This window comes from Cibotium barometz, chromosome 35, assembly GCF_041138505.1.
Source record: "Cibotium barometz isolate CiBa-2024 chromosome 35, ASM4113850v1, whole genome shotgun sequence".
NCBI lineage: Eukaryota > Viridiplantae > Streptophyta > Polypodiopsida > Cyatheales > Cibotiaceae > Cibotium > Cibotium barometz.
This window is the reverse complement of record NC_141080.1, coordinates 8804520-8827856: the sequence shown is the minus strand read 5'-3', so window position 1 is coordinate 8827856 and position 23337 is coordinate 8804520. Positions and strand designations below refer to the sequence as shown.

Below are 23337 nucleotides of genomic sequence, written 5' to 3'. Positions count from 1 at the left end.
TTAGACAAATGGATTGTTTACTTATAGCCATGTTGTTGATCTGACAAATGGATTGTTTACTTATAGCCATGTTGTTAATCTAATACAGATCTAGCAGTGGATTGTTTACTTATGACAAATGTTATAATATATAGAGGTGGTTTTGTATTGTATGATTGTGTACAATTAAATGAAATTGCTCTCTATCTGTCTTTCTCTCTTAACTTACTTTTATGATTCTTGAATCTTGATTAGTGAGTTGTGATCATAGCTAGCTACTTCCGATCTTGGTGGAGGAAGGACCTGCTAGTAGCTGCAATTTATTCCCAGGTTGGATTCTTATTTGGATTGTTTTAACATTTTGTTAAGCTATCTTCATTGTGTCTTGTTTTTGTTGTTAGTCTGTTGTTCCCCTACAATAGTAGTATATATGCCTTGTATAAATGAACATGCTTAATCGGTAAGGAGTATAACGGCCTTGTATAAATGAACGTGCTTAACCGTTAAGGTATACCCTATGCTCTCTTCTCTTTATTAACATGTGGCTTCTTTTTCTTATTTTATTCTTAAATTTTCAGTGATGGTTGACCGTCCCAATCTAGTGCCTCATAGAGGACGCAATAAAAAGAAAAAGTCACAACCTTCAATAGATTCTTTTTTGTCAAGACAGACCAATGCCAATGTAGGACATGAGAGTAGTGGTGGGAGCTCGAAAACTTGTAATGAGGTTTCCCAAGAGTCTTCTTCCAATAAACCCAAAAGGAAGTGGAGGACTCAATGGACTCTACTACATCCTTGGGCATATTTATGCAAGTCTACATGTAATGAGGACCGCATAAAATGCACTTGGTGTGAAGAAGATGGAAGAGTGAATGCTTTCACAATGGGTGGATCCCAAAGCATTCAGCTTTCAGCCTTGAATGAGCATGCAAAATCTGCAGATCATAGGAGAGCTGCAAGTATTTATCATGCAAAGCTAAAGGCTGTTGGTGGCAAAGGACCAATAGATGGGGGTATTGACACAATGGTGCATTCTGAACAGTCTAGAATAATCACTTGTATGAAGCTGGTACACTTTTGTGCATGCAATGATATTGCATTGGAGAAATATCCCACTCAATGTAAGTTACAAAGGGAACTTGGCACTCCTAATATGCCATCATCTGATGAGTATGGTGCATATACCAATCCGGTATCTGGAAGAGAGTTCTTGATGGCTTTAAGAGATTGTACTAGGCAAGACTTGTATGCTGAAATTTGTGAAAGTCCATTTTTTTCAATCCTCATTGATGAAAGTACAGATAGAACCATGGAGAAACATTTGATTATCTACATTTTGTACTTGCCTGGGAATGGCAAAGGAGAGCCCAATTGTAAATTTGTGAGATTGCTACCAGTTGATAATGGATCTGGGGAGGCAATCTACAATGCTGTCCATGCCATGCTCTTAGAGAGTAATCTGGATTTGAAGAAATTAGTTGCATTTGTAACGGATGGTGCCTCAGCAATGACAGGTCATAAGACAGGTGTAGTGGCACGGTTTCAAGCATCGGCTTCACGAATTATGGGCGTGCATTGTATTGCCCACCGTGAGGCACTTGCAGCAAAGGATGGTTTTGCATCGAATCCTCATGTGTTTGCTTTTGTTGATAAGGTTGCAAACAAGGTATATGCATGGCTAGGGAAATCAACAAATCGACATGTCGAACTTCGAAACTTGATGCATGAGCATCATATTGCAGACTTGAAAGTTTTACAAATCCATGCAATTCGATGGCTATCTAGAGGCCAAGTAATGGAAAGATTGGTTCCCTTAATGCCTGCTATTTTGGAGCAATGGAGAATGCATGAGAAAAAATGGTACAATTATGCCACAATCTTTCAAGTCCAGTTTATGATGCATTTGCTGGCTGATGTTTTGGTTGAATTGAATAAATTAAATGTAGAATTTCAGAGGGAGAACATGGATGTTACTATGATTGGAGTCTACTTGGATTTGACATTTGAGAAGCTCACTAAAAGGTATATATCTTATGAGGGCGAATTTGGTGCTGGTTCAAAACAGCTTACAAAGTTTTTGAACATGTCAAAAGATGGGAATATGTTATATGTTGATTCTAATGGGTTTACTCATAAGCATGTGCTGCACTTTGTGCCAGTTCCAAAATTAGCTCCAAAAAAGAAACGAGACAGAGGAATAAGTGATTCAGAAGAGGAGGATGCAACTCTTGATCTCAATGTATTGCCTCATGATGCTGGAAGTGCAAGTGGTTCCCTCGCTGAATGTATTTGCATTGGAAGGACATTTGTACAAGATGTTTTGAATGCTTTAAATAATAGGTTTCTTGATCTTGGGGTTTTCAACTCGGTCAAGCTATTTAATCCCTCTGCCTATCCTTCAGATGTAATTGAAAGGGATAAAAGGACTGAAGAATGGTTAGAGAGGCTTATTGGCAAGCTTAATGTTGATGATTCAACAATTGACATTAGAAAATGTTTGGGTGAACGGGAGGATTTTGTTGGCATGTTGTACAGGGTTGCTAGGAGTAGAGGTATGCATGATGCTTGGGCAATCTGCAGCAACACAAAGACTTGGTGGGACACATTTCCAGGACTGATGCATTTATGGCAAGCAAGCATAGTAATTCCAGCGAGTACAGCATCATGTGAGCGAGGTTTCTCTCGACAAAATGACATAAAGAGTAGCTTGAGAAGTAGCATGTGTCTGGAGACGCTTGATGCATTGATGTTGTTATCACTTAATGCAAGTGATGCATCACAAGTTTGTTGGAAAGATGTTTTTGATATTTGGTTACAAGTAAAAAAGAGGAGGGCGATGCCATTAGAGTGATTTGTTCACTAATTCCATGAAGTGCAACACAACTAAACAATAGTCAAAGGCCTAATTTTGGCAAGTTGGACATGCAAGGCATCTTGTCTGGACAGCATGTTGGCCAATGTATGGGTATATAAGATGGTTGACAACATCACTCCAGAATAAGTATTACATTAGTACTTTCACAACATAAGTATTACATTGAAGCCTTTTGTTTGTAGATTGGATGCTTTATGTAAATACAAGTTTCATCAACACTTATACCTAAATTTTCACTTAAAAAAAAAGCTTGTTTGTAGATTGATTGTTTAATTACATATAGTTTTTTAGTTTTTAAAAAAGCTTTTCATTTTGATAAATTGCTTGTCATTTGAATAACATGATTTTGAAAATTCATGTCATGTGAAAAGTAGTTTGGAAAAGTGTATGTCACTTGAAATTTTAAGTAACCCGTCAAATTTAGGCCCTGGTAGGAGGAGTGCGATCCTCTTTCACAGAGGCTTGCAGCAGTGAGTAATAATGTGTATCAGCCCGGGGGCGCTGCCATAGCCCGTTGCCGTGAGCGTGCAGCTGATCACGCTGGTCGCTTCTCTCCCGCAGCACGCATCCCCCCTCGCACCAACCAATCTGATGTGATGGCCCTAAACGCTCCAACCCCACGTGAGCTCACTGTTTGTTCACCAGTGAAGTATAGGAAAAACTGTTCACCCTCATGCCCCCAACATTTCACTGAATTTCATTTCATTCAGCGCTCATTTCAACCTTTCTAAAGTATTCCCTTTTCTTTTGTGAAAGGCTACTCTATTTTAGATGTATTTTCTTTTCTTTTGTGAGAGGCTCTTCTGAATTTTAAGATTAAAACTCAAGTCCTTACTTTCCTTTTGTCAGAGGCCAATGCCTTGTGTAGATTCGAACCCAAGTCCTCACTCTCGCACACAAAAGTGCTACCACTTCATTAGAGCCCGTTGGCATTTCGACAGACTATTCTATTGTTTTTTCTCTTTAACTATCTTTCTATCATAGAGTAAAATTTTAAACCCTTGTCATCAAGGATAAACCCCTCTTTGAAGGATACTCTAACCTTCAAAATCCAGCACTAAGGTCCCCAACCACATGTACGCGCACACACATCAAAGACATTAGCCTTCTAATTTTAAAGGAAACCCCAAATTCTCATTTGAAAAGCTCATATTAAACCTTAATTTCGCTATGAAGAGAGTAGTAATTTTTTTTCCAACATTGCGGGTTTCTTTTCAAGGTTTTTTCCCCCCCTACCCTTCTTAGAATAGTAGGGTGCCATTGGTGGGCTAAGCCTGGCACGCACGCACACGCGCACACACACACACACACACACGAGTATCACAATTTTGTACCAACCTTCCATATGTGTGCTAAGCAATAGGCAAATCATCACAATATGCAACACACCAGCAGATGTGAGCCACTCAGTCAGTTGGAGAAAACATCTCCATTTTATTTCGAAAACTAGGCTCCTTCTTAACCCCATTTTATGACTATGAAACCGTTATAAGCAGCTTTGAGACCCCATGTTTTTAAGCCACTCAGTCATTTGGAGAAAACATCTCCATTTTATTTTGAAAACTAGGCTCTTTCTCAACCCCATTTTATATTGACTATGAAACCGTTAATAAGCAGCTTTGAGACCCCATTTTTTGAAGCCACTCAGTTAGTTGGAGAAAACATCTCCATTTTATTTTGAAAACTAAGATCTTTCTAATTCCCATTTTATGACTATGAAATTTTTAAGAAACTTTGAGACCCCATTTTTTAAGCCACTTGGTCATTTGTGGAGAAAACACCTCCATTTTATTTTGAAAACTAGGCTCTTTCTCAACCCCATTTTATGACTATGAAATTGTTAATAAGAAACTTTGAGACCCCATTTTTTTAGCCTCTCGGTTAGTTGAAGAACCGAGTGGAGAACACATCTCCATTTTATTTTAAAAACTAGGCTCTTTCTCAACCCCATTTTATGACTATGAAACCATTAAGCAACTTTGAGACCCCATTTTTTAAATTAACGGCTCAAATAAAAGAGGTTTAAAGTTTATCAAGTCATTTTTAGATTCTAAGATTTTTTCTTGAATCAACAAGCTTCAAAGTGAAAAGAAACCTTGTATGAGAATACGTCATAGGCCGCACCTTCTCAACAAAAGGTCTAACAAATACCTTGTTCAAACACCTTCTCAACAAAAGGTCAAACACCTTGTTCTTTTATCCATATATTAGGAGCTTGTTTGGCTCTTATCATCCACCACAAAGAGTCCAATCACATTTCCAAGTCAACTGGAGTTAAGTCTAAAATAAAGATCTTTAATGTTTCATAACTCAAAGCATTGCGTTAGCATTCATGTTGGGGGTAATTGAGTTACTTATTCCTTCTTTGAAAGATTATAAAAAGTTCCTTGATAAGTAGGTCACAAATAGTTGTTTGTATTTTAAGAGCATATTCTCCCATCACAAACTCTAAAAATTTTGAAGTCTTGTTTACTATTTGATTGCATCATTACTAAATGTTATCCTTATGTGCTCTTTTCTTTTACCTCACTAGTTGCAAACTATATTGGAACACATATGAAATGAGCTAAGGATATCAAAATGCACCTCCTTAATTAGAACATAGCCATAATCATGCTTAAAATGTCAAAAATACTTTTGCATATGTTGACTAGTATAAACATAGCCCCGTGTTTAAGCCACCAACAAACAATTCTCTCTTTTGGAAATGTGATGGTGGTTGTCTTATTATAGATAGGATGACAACTTTATGGATGCCACATGGAACATTTTACTTGTAACTACTCCTTTAATCATATTGATTATGGAATGTTATAGTGCCTTCAATGCCACTTTTTTAAAATAAGTAAGTATTTGAGCTTAAGGTTTTGTAATCTCATCAAGCATCGGATAATAAATTTGAAGGACAGTCTTAAGTGAACTAGGATAACTCTTTTAAAGCATGCACAAATGGCATTGTGCTAGTCTAGCCTACCAAACCTAGTATAATAGAGTATTTTGCACTTTTATTATGTATGCAATATCTTCTTTTGGTGGTGGATTTGAGATGAGCAACTCTTTACTTGAATTGTTTTTTTGCATACCTTCAAAATTTTTTAAGATTTTTTATATTTCTACCATGTTTATTAAACTTTTTTAATCTCCAAACTTCCTCATGATTGTACTTGGTCCTGTTGTTTAAAATAAGAAAATGTTATGAGCACATCATCTATTAAGATTTATTTATGTAAAAGAGGTGTATAAAAGTTCTTGATATTGAATATTTGTTGTAGATTGGTGTGTGTAATAATGTGCGCTTTTGCCGCACAGGTCGTAGCTGGGGACTTGTCGAGCACCGTATACAAGCCACGAATGGCTACAAGCATACAACCAAGAAAGCAAGCTCAAACAAAATGCAAGGGTGTGTCACTCACCGCTCTAACCGCCACCGTGAAGGATTCCCGCGTCGCAGCAGTGAAGGAGGAGCTGCCGCCGTCGCCGCTCTACCGCCTCGCCGCCGCCGTGCCGCTACACAGTGCTCGATCGCTCTCTCACTCTCTCTCTCTCTCTCTCACACACACGCAGGAGAAGGAAACCAAGGAGATAAGGCAAGAGCACTCTTGTATTCAACACATGAGAATGAGAATTTTAGGGTTACATTTGACTCTTATAGGTGACTTGGCCGTTCACACATGGGCGCCCATACATGGCCGGCCGATCCTAACCCTTATCCTATTGATATTCAAGGTGTGCCTCTCATCAGCGATCACCCAATCCCTTTATCCTTAACATATGGTGCCGACAAGCCTGGCCCATAACTCAGAATATTTAAATTAATGACGTAAAACATAGTATGTCTCAATGTCCATCATAGGTTAACATGCCCCCCTTCCTGATGTAGATTCCGTCCTCGGAAGCTATGGTATGGTAAGCTCGATAGGGTTGTTGTGGTAGACCGTCTACAAAACAGGGAAGTAGAGTGAAAGTATGCTAGAAATCAAAAGATATAAAGTGTATAAATTCAAGCATGTTAGACCACAATGGATGTTGCTATGAGACTTAGTTTAAGGGGTCACATGAATGAGCTAGTGTAGCAAATTAACAGGAGTTTAAAATTATTGAAAGTAAATCAAGATTTAGCAAGGTGTCAAAGGTTAATCAAGGTTTATAACTGGCCTAAGTCAAGGAAAATAACCAAGCTTAATAAATAAACAGATGACCACACTGTGTCTACTCTAAGAACAAGTTAATACCGCGAGCCTAGGGACACAAGAAACATCAGAGTTACATGAGCCTTTTGCCTTTATTTTTTTATGCACGTGACAATTTTTACACACAATGGCGACCTTCCTAAGGCAAAACTAACATCGATCCTGGTACCATATTTAACACAAGGCATTATCCAGGAATCTATTAGGTCACCTTAGGCAAGGCTACCCCCTACCAACCAAGGCATCGGTCTGGAGTAGAATACTCCAGACCGATGCCTGGTACCATGTTTAACACAAGGCATTATCCAGGAATCTATTAGGTCACCTTAGGCAAGGCTACCCCCTACCAGCCAAGGCATCGGTCTGGAGTAGAATACTCCTCGCCTACCAAGTATCAATAAGGCGATAGGCCAACATTAAAGCACATCATAGACTTGTATTGCCATTTATTGTAGGCTTTTTTAAAAAAAAAATTTCTTTTGATCTTCGCTCCTGAACTATAATTTGTCTTGCATCCTTTCGACAAAGGGGTAAAAGCTATGTCCTAGAGGTCAACACACACATGGCCAAGTGTCAAACATTAAGATGGTTTGACCCTAGACCTAAGACAATCGTATTCCAAGGTTAACTAAAGATTGCATACATTCTCAAAGAATATATCCAATAAGGTTAAACTCATTAATGATTCACACTAGCACGTCAGGCAACTTCAAAAACTAAGTAGTACATTGACAATTTCCATGTGGTCATGCATTATAGTTCATGCAATTAATTGAACAGTAAAAACGAAAGAGAGTGGGTATGGAAGAATTACACCTGTATTTTGGAGATCTCCTTGATTCGATGAGAAAAATGCCTGCAATTTGATGAGATATTTATGTATGAGCGTTGCGGCTATCTTAGGACTTGAAAGCGAACCCATCTCAAACTTTTCCACCTGTACAACCAACTAACAAGCACTATACCTCGAGAGGCACATCAGTGTGAAAAATTAAAGACTCGTTTAAGGAATCCAAACTAGAAAAAACTTGAAAACACTAACCTATCTACTAGTCACCACACTACTACTGAGGATACGGTAAGAGGATGTTGTAGAGTCCTGGCTCTAGCCCTAAGGCTGAGCCTCTATCCGCATCATCCAAATAAATAAAGTCAACCTCAGTAGTGCCATAAGTTTCATCCGTCCATTCATCATTGTCAGATATTTCCTTTTCATTTTTCCATCCACCTAAACTCATCAAGAATGTAACCATGCGAGGATAGTCATCTTGTGGAAAAGGAAAGCATTGGGCTAATGGGGATATGTCCTCTACGGAGTAGGGGTCAGTCATGGTCAATAGGCAAATTAGCCATTCTAATTCCTCAACATTTTCCTCTCTGGCTAGTACATCTATATGATCCCATTCAGTTTCAATTACAGGATAGCACATGTGGAATATCTGCGAAAGGTACAGATGATACCTCTCACCAAAGGTGGATGAAGTGTGCGATGCTCTTACATTTGCCATATCTGCAAACACAGATATAGCATCAGTAGGTTTATGACAGGTCAATCTAGTTCCTGATTGTATACGGATATTTCTCCTCTTTTGTGCTCTTGCTCTTTTTACTATTTTTTGTTTTTCTCTTTTCTTTTCTATGTATGAAGCTATATATATATACATCCCCTTGAATTTGGCAATTACATGGTCAGGGGAGAAGGTTAGGGAGAAAGCAATAGAATGTCGAGCGTGAGTACAAGCTTCCCCTTTCCTTGGGTAGATCATATTTTCTGCAATGATGTTGCAGCCTCTTGGAACCAATTTGTCCAGCGGGTCATAGGTTGTGATGTAGGCAGATAGCTTTTTATGACCCTTGTGGCCACATCCAATTGCAGAGATGTTAGTGTACGCTCCCATTGACAAATGGAGGAAATGGTTTCCGATGATACTTTTACAAAGGGAGACATAGACTCATTAGTCTCTTGTTGGGTGTTGACAAGAGTAGGTGTAGAGCATGTAGAAACTTCTATATCAGCGTGTGCCTGGCATGAGGAGCTAGAAGCTTCATGTGGCTCCCCCCTTCCTGAGCTAGGTGGTAATGATCGATATCGTTTGGGAATCCAAACTAACTCTGGAAGAAGTGGTGCGGAGCACTCTGTTACCTTTCCCTTACCACGATCTTGAATTGTCGTTGGGGTGGCAACAATTGGTTTGCAAGGTTTTACAGGTGATGTAGAGGGATTCAGCTTATGTTTAGGGACCCAAATCTGGTCATTCCCCTCGTAGTACCCTTGGGCTACTAATAATTTTTTAGGGATCCATCGTGATGTTACATTGCCCTTTTTCGGGTGGGTAGCTATTTTCTTCCTACGAGGCTTCTTGTCTGAACGAGATTAAGCAGGGGAAGTAGCTATTAACGAAGCTTTTGGGACCCATTTGTATGTACTCTTTGGCATAGTAAGCAGAGCTTTAGAGACCACCTTGAATGTTTCCACTCTTGGCGTTGAAGCGTTAGAGGGGTGGCAAACAATCAAAGATGGTTTTGCCACTGGACTTTGTGATTTTTCGTTATCCAGCATTTTGTCCAGAGTCTCGATGGCTTACGAGCGGGATTTTGAGCGGTCATACTGAGTGTTGGTTCTTGCGTTGTGACTCGTCTGGTTGCCCAATCGATATTGCACTTGGTGGCCAACATCCATTTGCGCCCTAAGTTTACAGTGCCTTCCATGGTACCAGTAGGCATAACCAAAAAGCTTTGAATTACGGTCCCCTTATCATAGGCAACCGGAGTGTGCAGAATTCCTGAGACAGGGGTTTTCTTCTTGTGGATACCTTGAACTTGGATAGCACTCTTAGATAAAGGTGGTTTTCCAAGTTGACACCACACGCCATATGATAGCAAATTGTGTTGAGCTCCTATATCCAATAACGCATTATACAGCACCTCCCTATAAGGACTCTGTAACTCAATTGGGTATCTTAGAGGCGGGTCAGATTCCAGTGAATCCTCCTCTGCCTCCTCGAAAAATACTTGCGTAATTCCCAAGTTGGTTTCTCGTTGGCACCTAGCACGTTGTTGTCCCCAATTATCCGCTAACTTCTGATGAGCGTCAATAGCTCCTACATAACTAAGCCATTCTGCAGTGGATCTCTCCTTGTTTATTGCAGTTCGTACATTAGCTCGATAGCGTTGTCGCTTATGTCTCGTTTTCTTCTTACCAAGTTTTTGATTTTTGTTTCTGTCAGATTCAAACTCACTTGGTCGATCTTCACTTGTGTCCCCCTCACTCTCGGATGAACTGTAGGAGGTCACTATCCTAGGCCTTGAGCACATTGCTTCCACATTTGGATGAATATTTGATTCATCCCCCCCATCAGGCTCATTAGGGTCAGTTTCTTCTTGAGATTCATACTCAGAGTTGCATTGGTCAGAGTCTTCGCTGCTTTCAGTGTCAGTGGAGTCTGCCGCTTTCTCGCCATCAGGAGTCAAGTGCATAACACCTATCATGTTTATTGGCACTAATGGTGGCATATCTTGCCCCTTAGGTGTTACCCAACTTATGCCTCTATTTTCCCATGTGTCTATGGTTTGCCGCTAGGTGTACCGAATCCACGTTATCTGCCTCAGTCATACCCGGTAGGACATCCATATAAGGAGAATCTTTCCCATCATCAGTCTCTTTTTTGCATGTATAGCAATACCTTAATGGGGCGGAGTGAATAGTGGTATCCGATCGATTATCGATGATAACCTTGCTTCCTAAAGGATGTGCACGACCATTCTCAAGATCAACTCGAATGACAGAGTCCTGGAATTGTAGGTAGACATGGTTTTTCGACCAATCATGCACCATTTGTGCTTCCCTCAGGAAAGGACGTCCTAAGATCATTTGATATGACATAGGATGCTTGGAGAAATCCATTACAATGAAGGTATGTCTTACCTTGTATCCCAGAACCTTGATCTTAAGGTCCCTTAACATTCCAATAGGTTTAGCAATAGTTTCGTTTGCCATCTTAACCACTATGTTTGTGACTTCGAGGTGAGGTCTTCCCATAGATTCCCAACAGTTTTTAGTCACAATGCTCATGCCAGCACCACCATCAAGGATTCCCTTTAGAGTTAATCCCTTGGTAGTAATGCATTAGATTCGTCCCCTTCAAAGTACTGTCCCAACTTGTTAACAGGTATTTCCATGACCGAGTTTTCATCTAGGTTGGGTTGTAGATTCCAATGTTCCCCTTCATCTTGAAGCGTGTCGGGTCTATCCATATTTGCAAATTGTGGTAGCCCCGCCTTTAGTTCTCCATTGAGAAATGCCCGAAGAGCTAAGAATAGCTCAGGATCTCCGTATAACTTGGATATGATCGTGGTTCTAATTTCAGAGGTCATGAAATCCATTAGCTTAGACACATTCAACGGTACTTTTCGAGACATCGCCCCTTGACTAGGGGACTGGTGAAGATGGAATCACTTCCTCTTCGATGGGGTCAGGCATTCCCTCACTAAACATTCTTTCCAGCAAGAAGGGTGTTTGCCCACTTCCCGATGTCCTATCCTCACTTTCTTCCCGAATGATACTAGGTATAGCTAACGGTTTATGGCTCCTGTGAGAGGCTGAACTTGTGTAGGAAACACAGTGTCTGGAATTTTGATTTTTCTCGGGTTTGGCTCCAGTTCTCTTTGTGTTTCTTCCACCAAACCCCTTAAGTGTTGCACTTGTTCAATCTCCTCAACTGGGTTCGAGTAAGTTCTAATCTTTTTCTTGAGGGTCTTTGGCCCACGTGGCTTGTCTTTGGGAGTCTCAATCAGTTTGGGTGGCCGAGAGGGCATTAGCTGACTTGGTTGTGGGGCCGAGGAAGTTTCCTTTTGTTTCCCCTGATTTATGTGTTCGCTTGATTCTCCTTCGTTGAGCTCCCGAGTGGGATCCTCCCTTAAGGTAGTGGCTTTGGTCCCCATGGTTTCTATTGAATCGGAATCATCTTCACGATCATTCATATACACGGGGTCGTCTCCTGTCCCTATGTTAGTCTTTGAACTAGGCTTGGAGCTCGTGGCATTAAGCGATCTCTTCCGCCGCGTTATCTTTTTCTTTGCTCGAGCAATTGATGCAGTATCCCTCTCTTCGAGAATGTAGTTTTGATTTTGAAGCATTGATCGTGTAACTACATTCGCGGGTACAACAGGTATGGTTCCTCGTGCCTGGTTGGTGACCTCAACCAAATTCAATGGCGTAATCTTGGGTACATTAGGATTATGTGGACATTGAGCAATCAAATGATCTATGCCACAACGATTACATGTAAGTACCGACATTCCCGATGTGCTCCCTTGATTTGGTTGCATCTGAGTAGCGATCTTCTGTAGCCTATTAGGGCACTCCGCTACACGATGCGGTCCACCACACTCGTAGCATTGAAGAGGTGGTCTCCTCGCCAAAGTATTAAGGTTTTGCCCTCTTGTGGCGAGAGCAGCCGCTTGATATACAGGCTTGACTTGCCCGAAATGATCCTCCATGTAGTACTGGGGAGTCATTTCAAACGTATCAATCCCGTATGGAGCAGTGGGGTCTATCTCCTCTTCATAATCCCCACACGCACTATGTGACTCACAACCCATCTGGTTTATTGGGGTAATCCTTAGATGTGGAGGTTGTGGTCCTAGCACTGGCGGTGGTAACGGCACAGACTGGACTACATTCGGATTCCTTGGAACTATGTGCTGTGCCGGTTGCTCGACAGGTTGTGCAGGCATTAGCGCGGGTACTTGAGGTGTGTTTGACCAGGCTAGTGGTGCTTGATTTGCCAACATTCGCTTAAGTACTAGGCAATCTTTAGATTGATGGCCATACTTACCACATGCATTGCAATTCCCATTGAATTTGACTCTGAATGTGGTACATTCACTCGTGCTATGTGGTCCTAAGCAAATTGAACACCATTGTTGCTCTCTTCTTGGGTACATATGGCTATTTTGAGGAGCTCGATTACCCCTAAAGTATTCTTGGAGAGCCTTAGTAAGGTCGGTCATCATAGACATTTCGGATATCTTGGGCTCCTTGGCAATAGGTTTTATCGTCATTGGCTCGTGCCCAGATACTTGCGAACTAACGGATTTTGTCTCTGAAGACACCTTTTTACCTGCAAATCATTAAGTTGTCTTCTAACTAGATTGCATTGGCAATGACTGCTTCCCACATTGTAAGACCTCTAATGACTAGGCCATTGTCCTCGTGGCGCAATCCTCGGATGAATCTATCGAGCAGTTGGTTATTATTGAAGTGCTTCAATCGACTTATAAAGTCTCTCACTGACTCCCCTTCCTCGCGTTCAGCTTTTTGGAGTTGAGATGCTACTCCCCAAAGCACACCCTCACGTATGTATTCTTTCAAGAACAATCTCTTGAGAGTGGGGTAGTGAGTGCGCTCTTCAACCCTTAAGGTTCGATACCAATCTCCGGCCTTCCCACTCAAGGTTAAGCCTAAGGCTTTACACTTATGCAGCTCATTGTGCTCTTCCAAAGAATCACACACGTGTTCGAAGACTTCAATGTGCTTCCTAACATCCTCGTTACCACTGAAGTTCTGAGTGAGCTTAGCCACTTATATTGCCTTACTTCTGGTTCTCTCTCAGGCATGCCCCGCATGTTTTCCTCAATAGATCGTCCGATCGTTTGAGCAAACGCTGGGAGATCACCTAGGTGAGCAGGCATAGCTAAATAAGAACATACCATAACAAAGAATAATTCTTTGAATTTTGTGTAAAAATTAAATCCTTTTATGATAAAAGAAGATACGTCACTGAACTTTTAAAACCCATTTCTAGGACATCAAAACGGTATGGTTTAAATTAAGGAAAGTATTTTTGTGTGAGAATTGAGGAAAAGTAAAGGATAAAAAAATTAAAAATAACTTATATTTTTGAAATCTAATTTAATTTAGTCACTACTAGGATCTAAATCCATAAGTTGCATATCATTTGAAATGAAACCTAGTGTTTTCTAGAAATGAAAATAGTTAAGGCTCTATTATTATTTCACATGAGTGCACTAATATTAAAAATGTGATTTGTTAAAACCATGTCATTGTTGCTAATGTAAGCGCTATTGACATTTTGATTTATCAAGGCTATATCATTCACATGCCTGTAGAAACTGTTAAATTTTTGCTTAATTGAATAGAATCTCAAAGTATTTAGTTTTGTGACCTTGTGTTGTAATAAGTTATTTCTTAAGCTTTATTTTTTAACATCATAATCAACTCACTATATAATAGATTCACTTTTAATGAAAAGTTACAAGTGTTAAAAGAATCCTCACAAATTCTATTTTCTAAAAGTGCTGATGTTTTTTAACCAATAATATTGATTAAAATATCGATAAAAATATATCTAACAAAGGAGAGAATCAATAAGCTATAGTTCTAATCATTTGGGCTTGGTGAATTTGATAATAAAGGTAACCAAATTTTTTATTTTTTTATTTTTAAATATTTTACGTTGTTACAGACAAGTAGATATAGAATGAGTGCATTAGAGCGAGTCAAGCAAAGTCTTGATGTAGTTGTTAAATTAGAGTGAGTTAAGGAGACCCTTGATGTAGCTATTGCTGAACTCAAAATCAATGCATAGAGGCATGAAAGATTTCGTTTGACTTGCAAGGTTAATTGAAAAGTTCTTCACCTTCTTAATAGAAGTGTGGATTTTATGGTGAAGAGATTATTGTTGAGGGGTTTGTTTGCTGATGGGTTTTAATGGTTGTCACTAAGGACAACCTATTGTTCTTGGACCTGTAAAGGGAAATACAAGTGATGGATCATACCATTGACCATGCTTTCACCTACCATGGACTGCCCATCCAAAGATGTACCTTAAGGGATGCTGATGAGACGAGGCTATTTTACTGGTGTGGAGATCAAAGTAGCAACATCCACATAGATGCAGTTAACCTATTATTGAAATACGCGGATCAAATGTCAAGCTATGGTGGATCAAGGTACAATAACAAATCCATGATAGGAAAGAGGATTAATTAATACCTAATTGAGGACTAATATAATCAAGACAATGGACTCAACACAAACTCATTTAAACTCCATAATCTCATTGTTATAATCAAGATGATACACCCATATTTATAGCCTTAGGAAGGGCTCCAATCTATGCTTTGTGTGCAACCTAGTGCCAACCATGTGTCCATAAATGCTCACACTACATGTGCTCCCTTGCACTTTCCATGTGCTACCTTATAGACCTTTAACTTCACCTTTTACAAATGACCATACAAATCAACCTTTAACATTAGACCCTTAGTCTGTACCTTTTCTAATGTGCATGCTTATTCTCTTGCTTATGTGACTCACTCCCTACCTTCTTTGTGCTCTATGGCACCACATTTCTCAACACCCTCCCTTGGTGCCACCTTTCTAGGCTATTGCAAGGTGGTCGGATGCGAGGTTACGACATATTTTCACCCCCCCCTTGATGGTGACTTGACCTATCTTTGAGGCCTAGAGATCATCTCTAAGAGTGAGGTCCCCCCTTTGATAGAGACTTGACCTATCTTTGAGGTCTATAGGTCTCTTCTACGAGTAGGGTTACAACAATCATTACCCCCCCTAGGTGCTCAACTGGCTACTCTCAGGTGGTCGGGTAGATACACATAATTTTTGGCCTACTCGTTTGGTGGCCATTACAATGTTGGCTTGGGTAGTGAGGGAATTTTTGCATGCTCATTTGGCGGCGTGGATTACATATTTTTCGTGAAAATATTTTGTGGATGACGAAAGAAATAAATCCAAGTCATAATTGATACAGAAGCCAATGAATATTCCATGCAAGATTATGAGAAACGCTACATGAAAGGTTAAGTTTGGTACCCATGGTAGTTGTTGCTGATTTGCACCCATGTGAACACACCTTTATGTAGGGTTCTTTTCCACCACAATTTTTAAAGGGTTAGCCTTTAGCCACAAAAATTAAAATATCTTATCTCTTATCTCGGTTCTAGTCTCAGGGTTGAAGAGGTTGTGCTGCGAGGCAGATCACTGTGATGGCGATGGTGAGCTTTGCTGCTATGCTCAAGCTGCAAGTGCTGATGAGTTCTAGCTAGAGTTTCTAGTCATCGTGTCCTCCAGTTGTTCTTCTTCCTTCTGCGTGTGACTATTTTTCTCGCTTTGCTTATTACACGTTTAGCTCTCACTCACTTTACGCTACACGGCCTTTGGCTAGTGACACACAGATCATGCCTCCCGCTGCTTCCTTCTCTAGCCGCTGCTTCTCCTAGAGAGATCAGCTAATGCTCTTGCTCATTGCTACTGCCATTTTTGACTTGTTGTAGGTGGTTGTAATGCTCTCATCCTTCTACTGTTGCAGATATGTTGTACAGGCTAGTTTCTACACACTTCTACCAAACAAGCCTCTTTGCTGCTGCTGTGCTGAAGCTCCTTCTATTCTCCTTGCTCTTGTTGATATGTGTTGTGTGGATAGCACTCATGCACCCTTTGTTTTTGTTATTGAGCACTATTGTGCCTAGTGCTGCTGAGATCTACAGTGCCTCTACTTTGTTGCAGACTGTGTGAGCTCTTTCTCCTTCCTTTTCTCTTGTAGTACTGCTTGTAGTTGAAGTGCTGGAAATGCTGTCGATCACCTGTAGTTGCTAGAGAGAAGGCTCTCTTCTCTCGCCTTGCTATAAATGCACCTTCTGCTGTTGGAGCTGCAAGATTTGTGGAACTATTGTTGCTACAGCAGCTTATTGTAACTGCTTCAACTTCCACTCTCTTACACACAAAGAGAAAATCCTAATGGTGATCTAAAAAAGTGCAGAAAAAATCAAACAACAAACAATGCTAGAAATCTTTTGACCTAAAACATTTGCTAATGGATTACTCTAGATACCATAGACTTGGCCACCATGGCTCTAATATAGACATTTTCAACTTGTTGTAGGTGGTTGTAATGCTCTCATCCTTCTACTGTAGATATGTTGTACAGGCTAGTTTCTACGCACTTCTACCAAACAAGCCTCTTTGCTGCTGCTGTGCTGAAGCTCCTTCTATTCTCCTTGCTCTTGTTGCCATGTGCTGTGCGGATCGAGGCTGGTGGCTAAATGGACCCACAAAATCAAGTCCCCATTTTTGGAATGGCTCTAGCAAAAGGATTGGATTGTGAGGTATCCGATCTCTGTCAGTCAGCTAACTCAGCCTCTGGCACTACGTTACATTGCTTGGCTAATCTGTAGGCATCTCCTAGTACCACGACCACCAAAGACTGGTTTGGAGTACCTTCCTCCCAGTCACCTCCCCCACAAAGTTGTCGCCCCGCTGATCCCTTGATGGGCTTCCTTGAGGATAGCCTCCAGCTCATGAGTTGGAACGCACCGACGAAGAATCTGGTCAATTCTTCTCTTGTACAACTGTCTGGCTATCACTTGGAAACTCTAGCTTTGGAACCACTTCCTCTGGTCTCGAGAAAGGTTTTCCTCTATCAGACCCGTGGGCCACAAATTGTAACATTTCATTGTACCAGGTCGAAGGGATCGGCACACGATTGCTTCTACTGCAAATAGTTGCGCATCTGATAGATCATCAGCCTTGCCGATCGGAGCTTCACTAGTCTCTAGTCTTGAGATAGGTAGTCCAGCATTGTATGGCTGGACTCAAAGTCCTATAGGATTAGCATCCATCGAGCCATTTTTCCTACCAAACTCTGCCTATCTAGATAGAGTAATGCAGAGTGATCCACATGAAATATAAATTTGTTGCTTGTTAGCAGGTAGTGGTGGAACTTGCTGACCGAGTAAATCATCTTGAGTGCCTCTCCCTATGAGTGGTGGAGTCTTGGGGGGTTCTTTTATAAGAAATTTTATGTATCACATGTGTTCAAGGGGTATTAAAAAAACCCCTTATACTTACATACTTTATGAATAAAATGACCCCTTTTTCTTCATACACTTATATTTTTTTTCAAAATTGGTGTAAAAAAACCCCTCATGTAAATATAATTTTGTAAATTTTTTGAATTAATATACCCCTTCTGATGAACTCACGTGCTATAGTTACATATTTTCAGGTGAACCTCTCGAGGGTGGAGTAGTTTTGCTTTGCATATGATAACCTTCGGCTGGCATAGTAGACTGGGCAAAACCATTTCTTGTCAATTTCCTGCATCAAGACACTCCGAATTGCCACATCCGATGCATCCACGAACACATGGAATCGCAATTCCCAATTGGGTGCCTGCACAATGGGAGCTTCTGCCCCATAGCATCAGCTTGAGGCATCTAAATGCGATGTCACATTCCTCTGACCACTCCAGGTTCGTGTGCTTTAGCTGTTGGATCTGTGGCATATTTACATGTGCCAGTTCTGTTGGTTTAGTGTGGCACTCCTACATGTGCCGGGTACTGGAGCATTCGACTCTGCCATTGAACTTGCCCCAAAAATCTTCTCAGCTCCTTCACTTTTGTCGATATTGGAGTTTTTCGAATCACCTCTACCTTGGTTGGGTCTACTACAATTCCATCCTATCACTATGTGGCCAAGGAGTATAGAGCTTTGGACTGCAAATGCATATTTATTAGGTTCAGGCTCAGTCTAGCACCTTTGCATTTTGACAAGCATAATGCTAGCAAATGCGTCAGGTGTTGAAATAATGCTAGATGGGTTCAGGTGGGTCTAGAGCCTCTACATTTTGACAACCATAATGGCAGATGCGTCAGGTGTTGAGATGAATTTCCAAAGACACTAAAGTCATCTATGAACACCCCAATGAAGCTTGTAAAATGCTCGTAAAAAATTTCCTGAACCATTTGGCTAAAACGTGGCAGGAGCATTCTTTAACCCAAAAATCATCATGTTGGATGTGAAGGCACCCCATTCGGTGTGACGAATGTTTTCTCTCGATCCTCTGGTGCCATCTGGACCTGATTATTGAATCCATCTAGGAAGGAATACATTTCGTGGCTACTACTACATCCAATAGAGAATCTGTGAACGGGAGAGGGAAGGGGTATGTACGGTTGTGGCATTGAGCTTTCTATAGTCCATATACAGACCCTGAGCTTTTAATTTTTCTTGGGGACAATCACAATCAGAGACAAGTTGCTCGATTGATCAGATGATATAGACAAGTTTCTCAATCGATCAAATATATGAATTCAACATGCAATATCTTATCTAGCTCCTCCTTCACACTTTTGGCATAGTTCGGATTTATCCTCGATATCTTTGCTATATCAAATCAGAACTGTATCCTCCTTTAGATTGATCCAATGTTGGTAAGATCGGGGGTCAATCCCTTTCATGTCAATGTAGCTCCATGCAAATACATTCTTAAAAGAAGTGATGAATCCCCAAATATCCACCCAAAATGCATCATACAATTTTTCCAATGATACACGAGGCTATTTTTACTATGGTAAGCCTAGACATGTGTAGGCAGATTGCTATAAGAAGTAGAATGACATGCGAACTGGAAAAGTGCAGCAAAATTACTATGCATCCTCTAGCAGAAATAATGAGGATAATGAGAGGTTATTTGTTATGCAACATGTAGTTAATGCTATGTCTGGAAATGATGTAGCAGCATGTAAGGATGATGTATGGTATATTGATTCAGGTGCTTCGAACCACATGACAAGTCATGGTGAGTGGTTCAAGGAAATGAAGAGTCTTGAAAGACCAAGTTTTGTTGAAACAGGGGATGACACTACTTATCTGATTGCCCATGTTGGAGATGTACCATTGTCTATAATGCAAGATGGTAAGGTGAACTACCTTGCAGATGTACTTCATGTTTCAAATATTACAAAGAATTTGGTTTCTTTTGGCAAGATGATTGAATACGGTTTGCAGGTCCAGTTCAACCCTGATGGTTGTTATGTAGAAGACTTTAAAGATAAGTGTAGGTTGGTTGCAAAAGATAACAGAGTGGGTTGGAATGTTTACATTGAATGTAAATATGCCTGAAGTGAGTGTTGCAATGTTTGCAAATGGTTCAGGAGTTGTTGTAGATATAGACATTTGGCATAAGAGAATTGGGCATGTAAATGTACAAAGAATGAAGTCTATGCAAACTAAAGATATTGTGATAGGGCTACCTAAGTTTAAAGTTGAAGGTATGCAGAAAGTATGTGAAGCATGTCAATTTGGATTTGTTGTATTTACCATTTCCAAGCTATACTTTCCCTCAAATGCATTTGCATGAGTTGTTCTCATCCAATGCACTGTTAATGACAATGTATGCTCACCAATTTAATATTTGTTGATATCTATTACCTTGCTAATCCAAAACAGATGTTTTAAAGCATCATCCTGAGCTAGGGTAGCAACAAGGGTACCCTCTTTTATGTCTTGTGGATCACCACTCCACATCTCTTGAATTCTTTTTCGCCTTTCTTTCAATTGTCTGGCTCCTATGTACATCTCTCTTGCTTCCCCATGAAGAAGTTTATCGATCTTTGTTGGAATTGGTGCTGTAAAATAAGTGGTTTTTTCAGCAAGAGTTGGCCCCACTGAAAAGAACTAGCTAGATTCCATGAGTTATTGATATTCCTTTCAAGTATTTCTTCTTTTTGTTCAAAGAATGTGTCCCACCATTTTATATCTTGCTCTCCTGCATACTGTTTTGCCTTCTCGATTAGTGATCTTCTCTCTGCAATGCACCTTTGAAAGTCCATAGCACAGCCTACCTTGTTTGCCTCCTTTGCTTCCTTTAAGATTTCCAAGGGTGCCATTTTTGAAGCTTGCATAACTAGCTTTGGAATAAATTTGAGAACTTTAAGGCCACTTGAAGAAAGGAAGCCACTTTGCATTAGTAGAGAAAATCTTTCCATACAATAAAGTTTGACCACTTTCTTCTACAAGTTTAATTAGAAAGGCATGTTGATAACTTTGATCATTCAACTGCTCCAAGCACCTCCTTTTTTCTATCCTTGGCCCATTAACAAAAAACTTGAAATCCATTGTCTCCTTCAAATACTCTACCATTGGCTTTGGTGTGTAAGCTTTCTCTATAAGTGTCATCATGGTCGGCAAAGTAAATGCATTGTAGCGAGAAACTTTTTTTGAAAACGTGCTAAACATCTGATCAATGTGGTCATGAGTGTGACCCACAAGTAGAAAATTCACTTTCACTTTCATTAACACCCCTAAGGAAACCAACATGCTTAGGTATCCAAGAACTATTTGATTCTTATTTTGTCTTACAGTGTTATCTAGCTGCAAATATAATATGCTTGGCAATGCACCTTCCCAATTAGATATCACACGATGAATGATTGTGACGGTTAGATTTGGATCATTATGGATATTTGGATATGTGAAAAAAACCCTTGGGTGAACTTGAGCATTGTATACAAGACAACCAACCAAATGCATTTGCATAAGTGTGTCTTCTGTAATGTCCTTAGGCAGCCTAGCAAAGTGAGGCAAGCAAGTTTTTTTACAGTCCATTCCATCAATAACTAGCCCAAGATACTTTTCTGGAGATGCAAAACACTTTCCTCTATGATCCATTGCCTTCCTTCTATCATTTGCTTGCTCTTCCCTGTGAATTCTCAAAGCATCCTTGACTATCCTTAGCTCATCTGGATCACTTGCAAGCACACACAGTGCACACACCCATTCGAACTTTTCATGGGATAGTCACGTTGGCAAAGAAGGTTTTCCAAATCCTGGTAAAATAAGAGTAGCTTGTATATTGCTCTTGTTTAGTTATCATAGCATCTCTATACAATGAGAATACCTCTAACCTTGTAAAATTGTCAGATAAGTTAAAGCTTCCTGTTGTCAGCATACATTCTGCATGATACTTAAAATGACAATGAATCCATGTTAAAGAATTTTGCCCTGTTGGACCTATGGATAATAAAGGATCTAACAGCTTTGGTCTTCCCCAGTTTTTGGTCCTGCACTTCACCCTCTTAAGCCGTACATTTCCAGTTTTTGTCATTAAGGGTGATTAATCTTGTTCAAGCAGCCAAAAAATTAGAAAATGTGTTAATTGGGGTCTAAATGGATCAGATGAGTAGTCAAAATTGGTGTTTTTGAGTGTTTTGAGAGCATCTAGATGCATTAAAACACCTAATCACATCAATTTTTTCATCAATTGGAGAAATTTGACTCTCTTTGCTTAATTTTGCCTTAAAAGAGGAGATCATAATCTTTGCTTAATTTTGCCTTAAAAGAGGAGATCATAATTAAGAGTCTAATTAATCTCCTATTTTAGATTAATTTACACAATTATTGATGCACAAAGATTAGAATTTCCTTGCTCTATCCAATGATGTACTCAATTGTGTGAATTAATTAGGGTTTAGTGGTTAATTTGAGTCCTTAATTAGTATAAAAGAGAGAAACATTAGTGAAAAGATTAATCTTGGATTAATCATTAATCACTTTTTTACATAACTCATTAAGGCTAATGAGCATTCAATGAGTAGATGCTCATGAGTTTTCAAAATTATCTATTTTGGGGGTCATTTATAAGGGGTGTCATTAAAAGGTTGGCTTTTTTTATTCCCACTTACCTTTTTGGAAAAATGTCCATACCCCTTTCCTTTTAAAATTCAAAAAATATTCCACCCCAAAAAGAAAAATTTGTATTTCCCACTAGACTCCAAAAAAAAACCGGCGGTGAAAGAAAATTCCGGCCATGAAAGAAATTTCGGTGAAAAATTTCAACGAACAAAATTTTGGCCAGAAAGAATTTTCGGTGAAGAAATTTTGACGAAAAAAATCCAGCCCCATGAAAGAAAAAATACAGTGGCGAAAAAATTCCGACCTTGAAAGAAATTCTGCCGAAAAATTATGGCCATGAAAGAAATTCCGTGCCAAAAAAATCGGGCCGTGAAGAAATTCCAGCAAAAAATTTCGACCATGAAAGAAATTCCGACAAAAAAAAAATCTAGCCGTGATGAAAGAAATTCCAGCGAAAAAACTCCAGCCATGAAAGAAAATTTTCGGCTGTGAAAAATCAGGCATTACAAAAAAAAATTCAAAATTTTCGTAAAGTTCCGGTTCACAGCGTGAATTTAAAGTTTCACTGCGTGAAACTTTCATGCCTATATCTCCTAAATCATAAATCCGATGACGGCGCTCTAGGGCTTATCGAGAAGCTGACATCGAGCTCTTCGACTTTGGATTGGTCGTCCGAAGTCAAAATCAACCATTTTGGCCTCCGACCAACAACCTCAAAATTTAACCTAGAAATCGAGACAAAAAACAGCCCAAACACCACGAAAAATCATAAAAATTAGCGCGAAACAATCCTCATTAAGAATTGTCAGAGAGCCAAGTGTGCCAGTGTACGCCAT

General features: G+C 39.9%; 1 protein-coding gene across 1 annotated transcript; it reads left to right on the top strand.

Annotated features, from left to right (window-relative positions):
- Positions 1 to 862: 862 nt before the first annotated feature.
- LOC147618113 (uncharacterized) lies at positions 863 to 2830 on the top strand. The gene has a single exon (XM_086775065.1). It carries the CDS (start codon positions 863 to 865, stop codon positions 2828 to 2830), a length of 1968 nt encoding a protein of 655 aa, XP_086631191.1.
- Positions 2831 to 23337: the final 20507 nt, after the last annotated feature.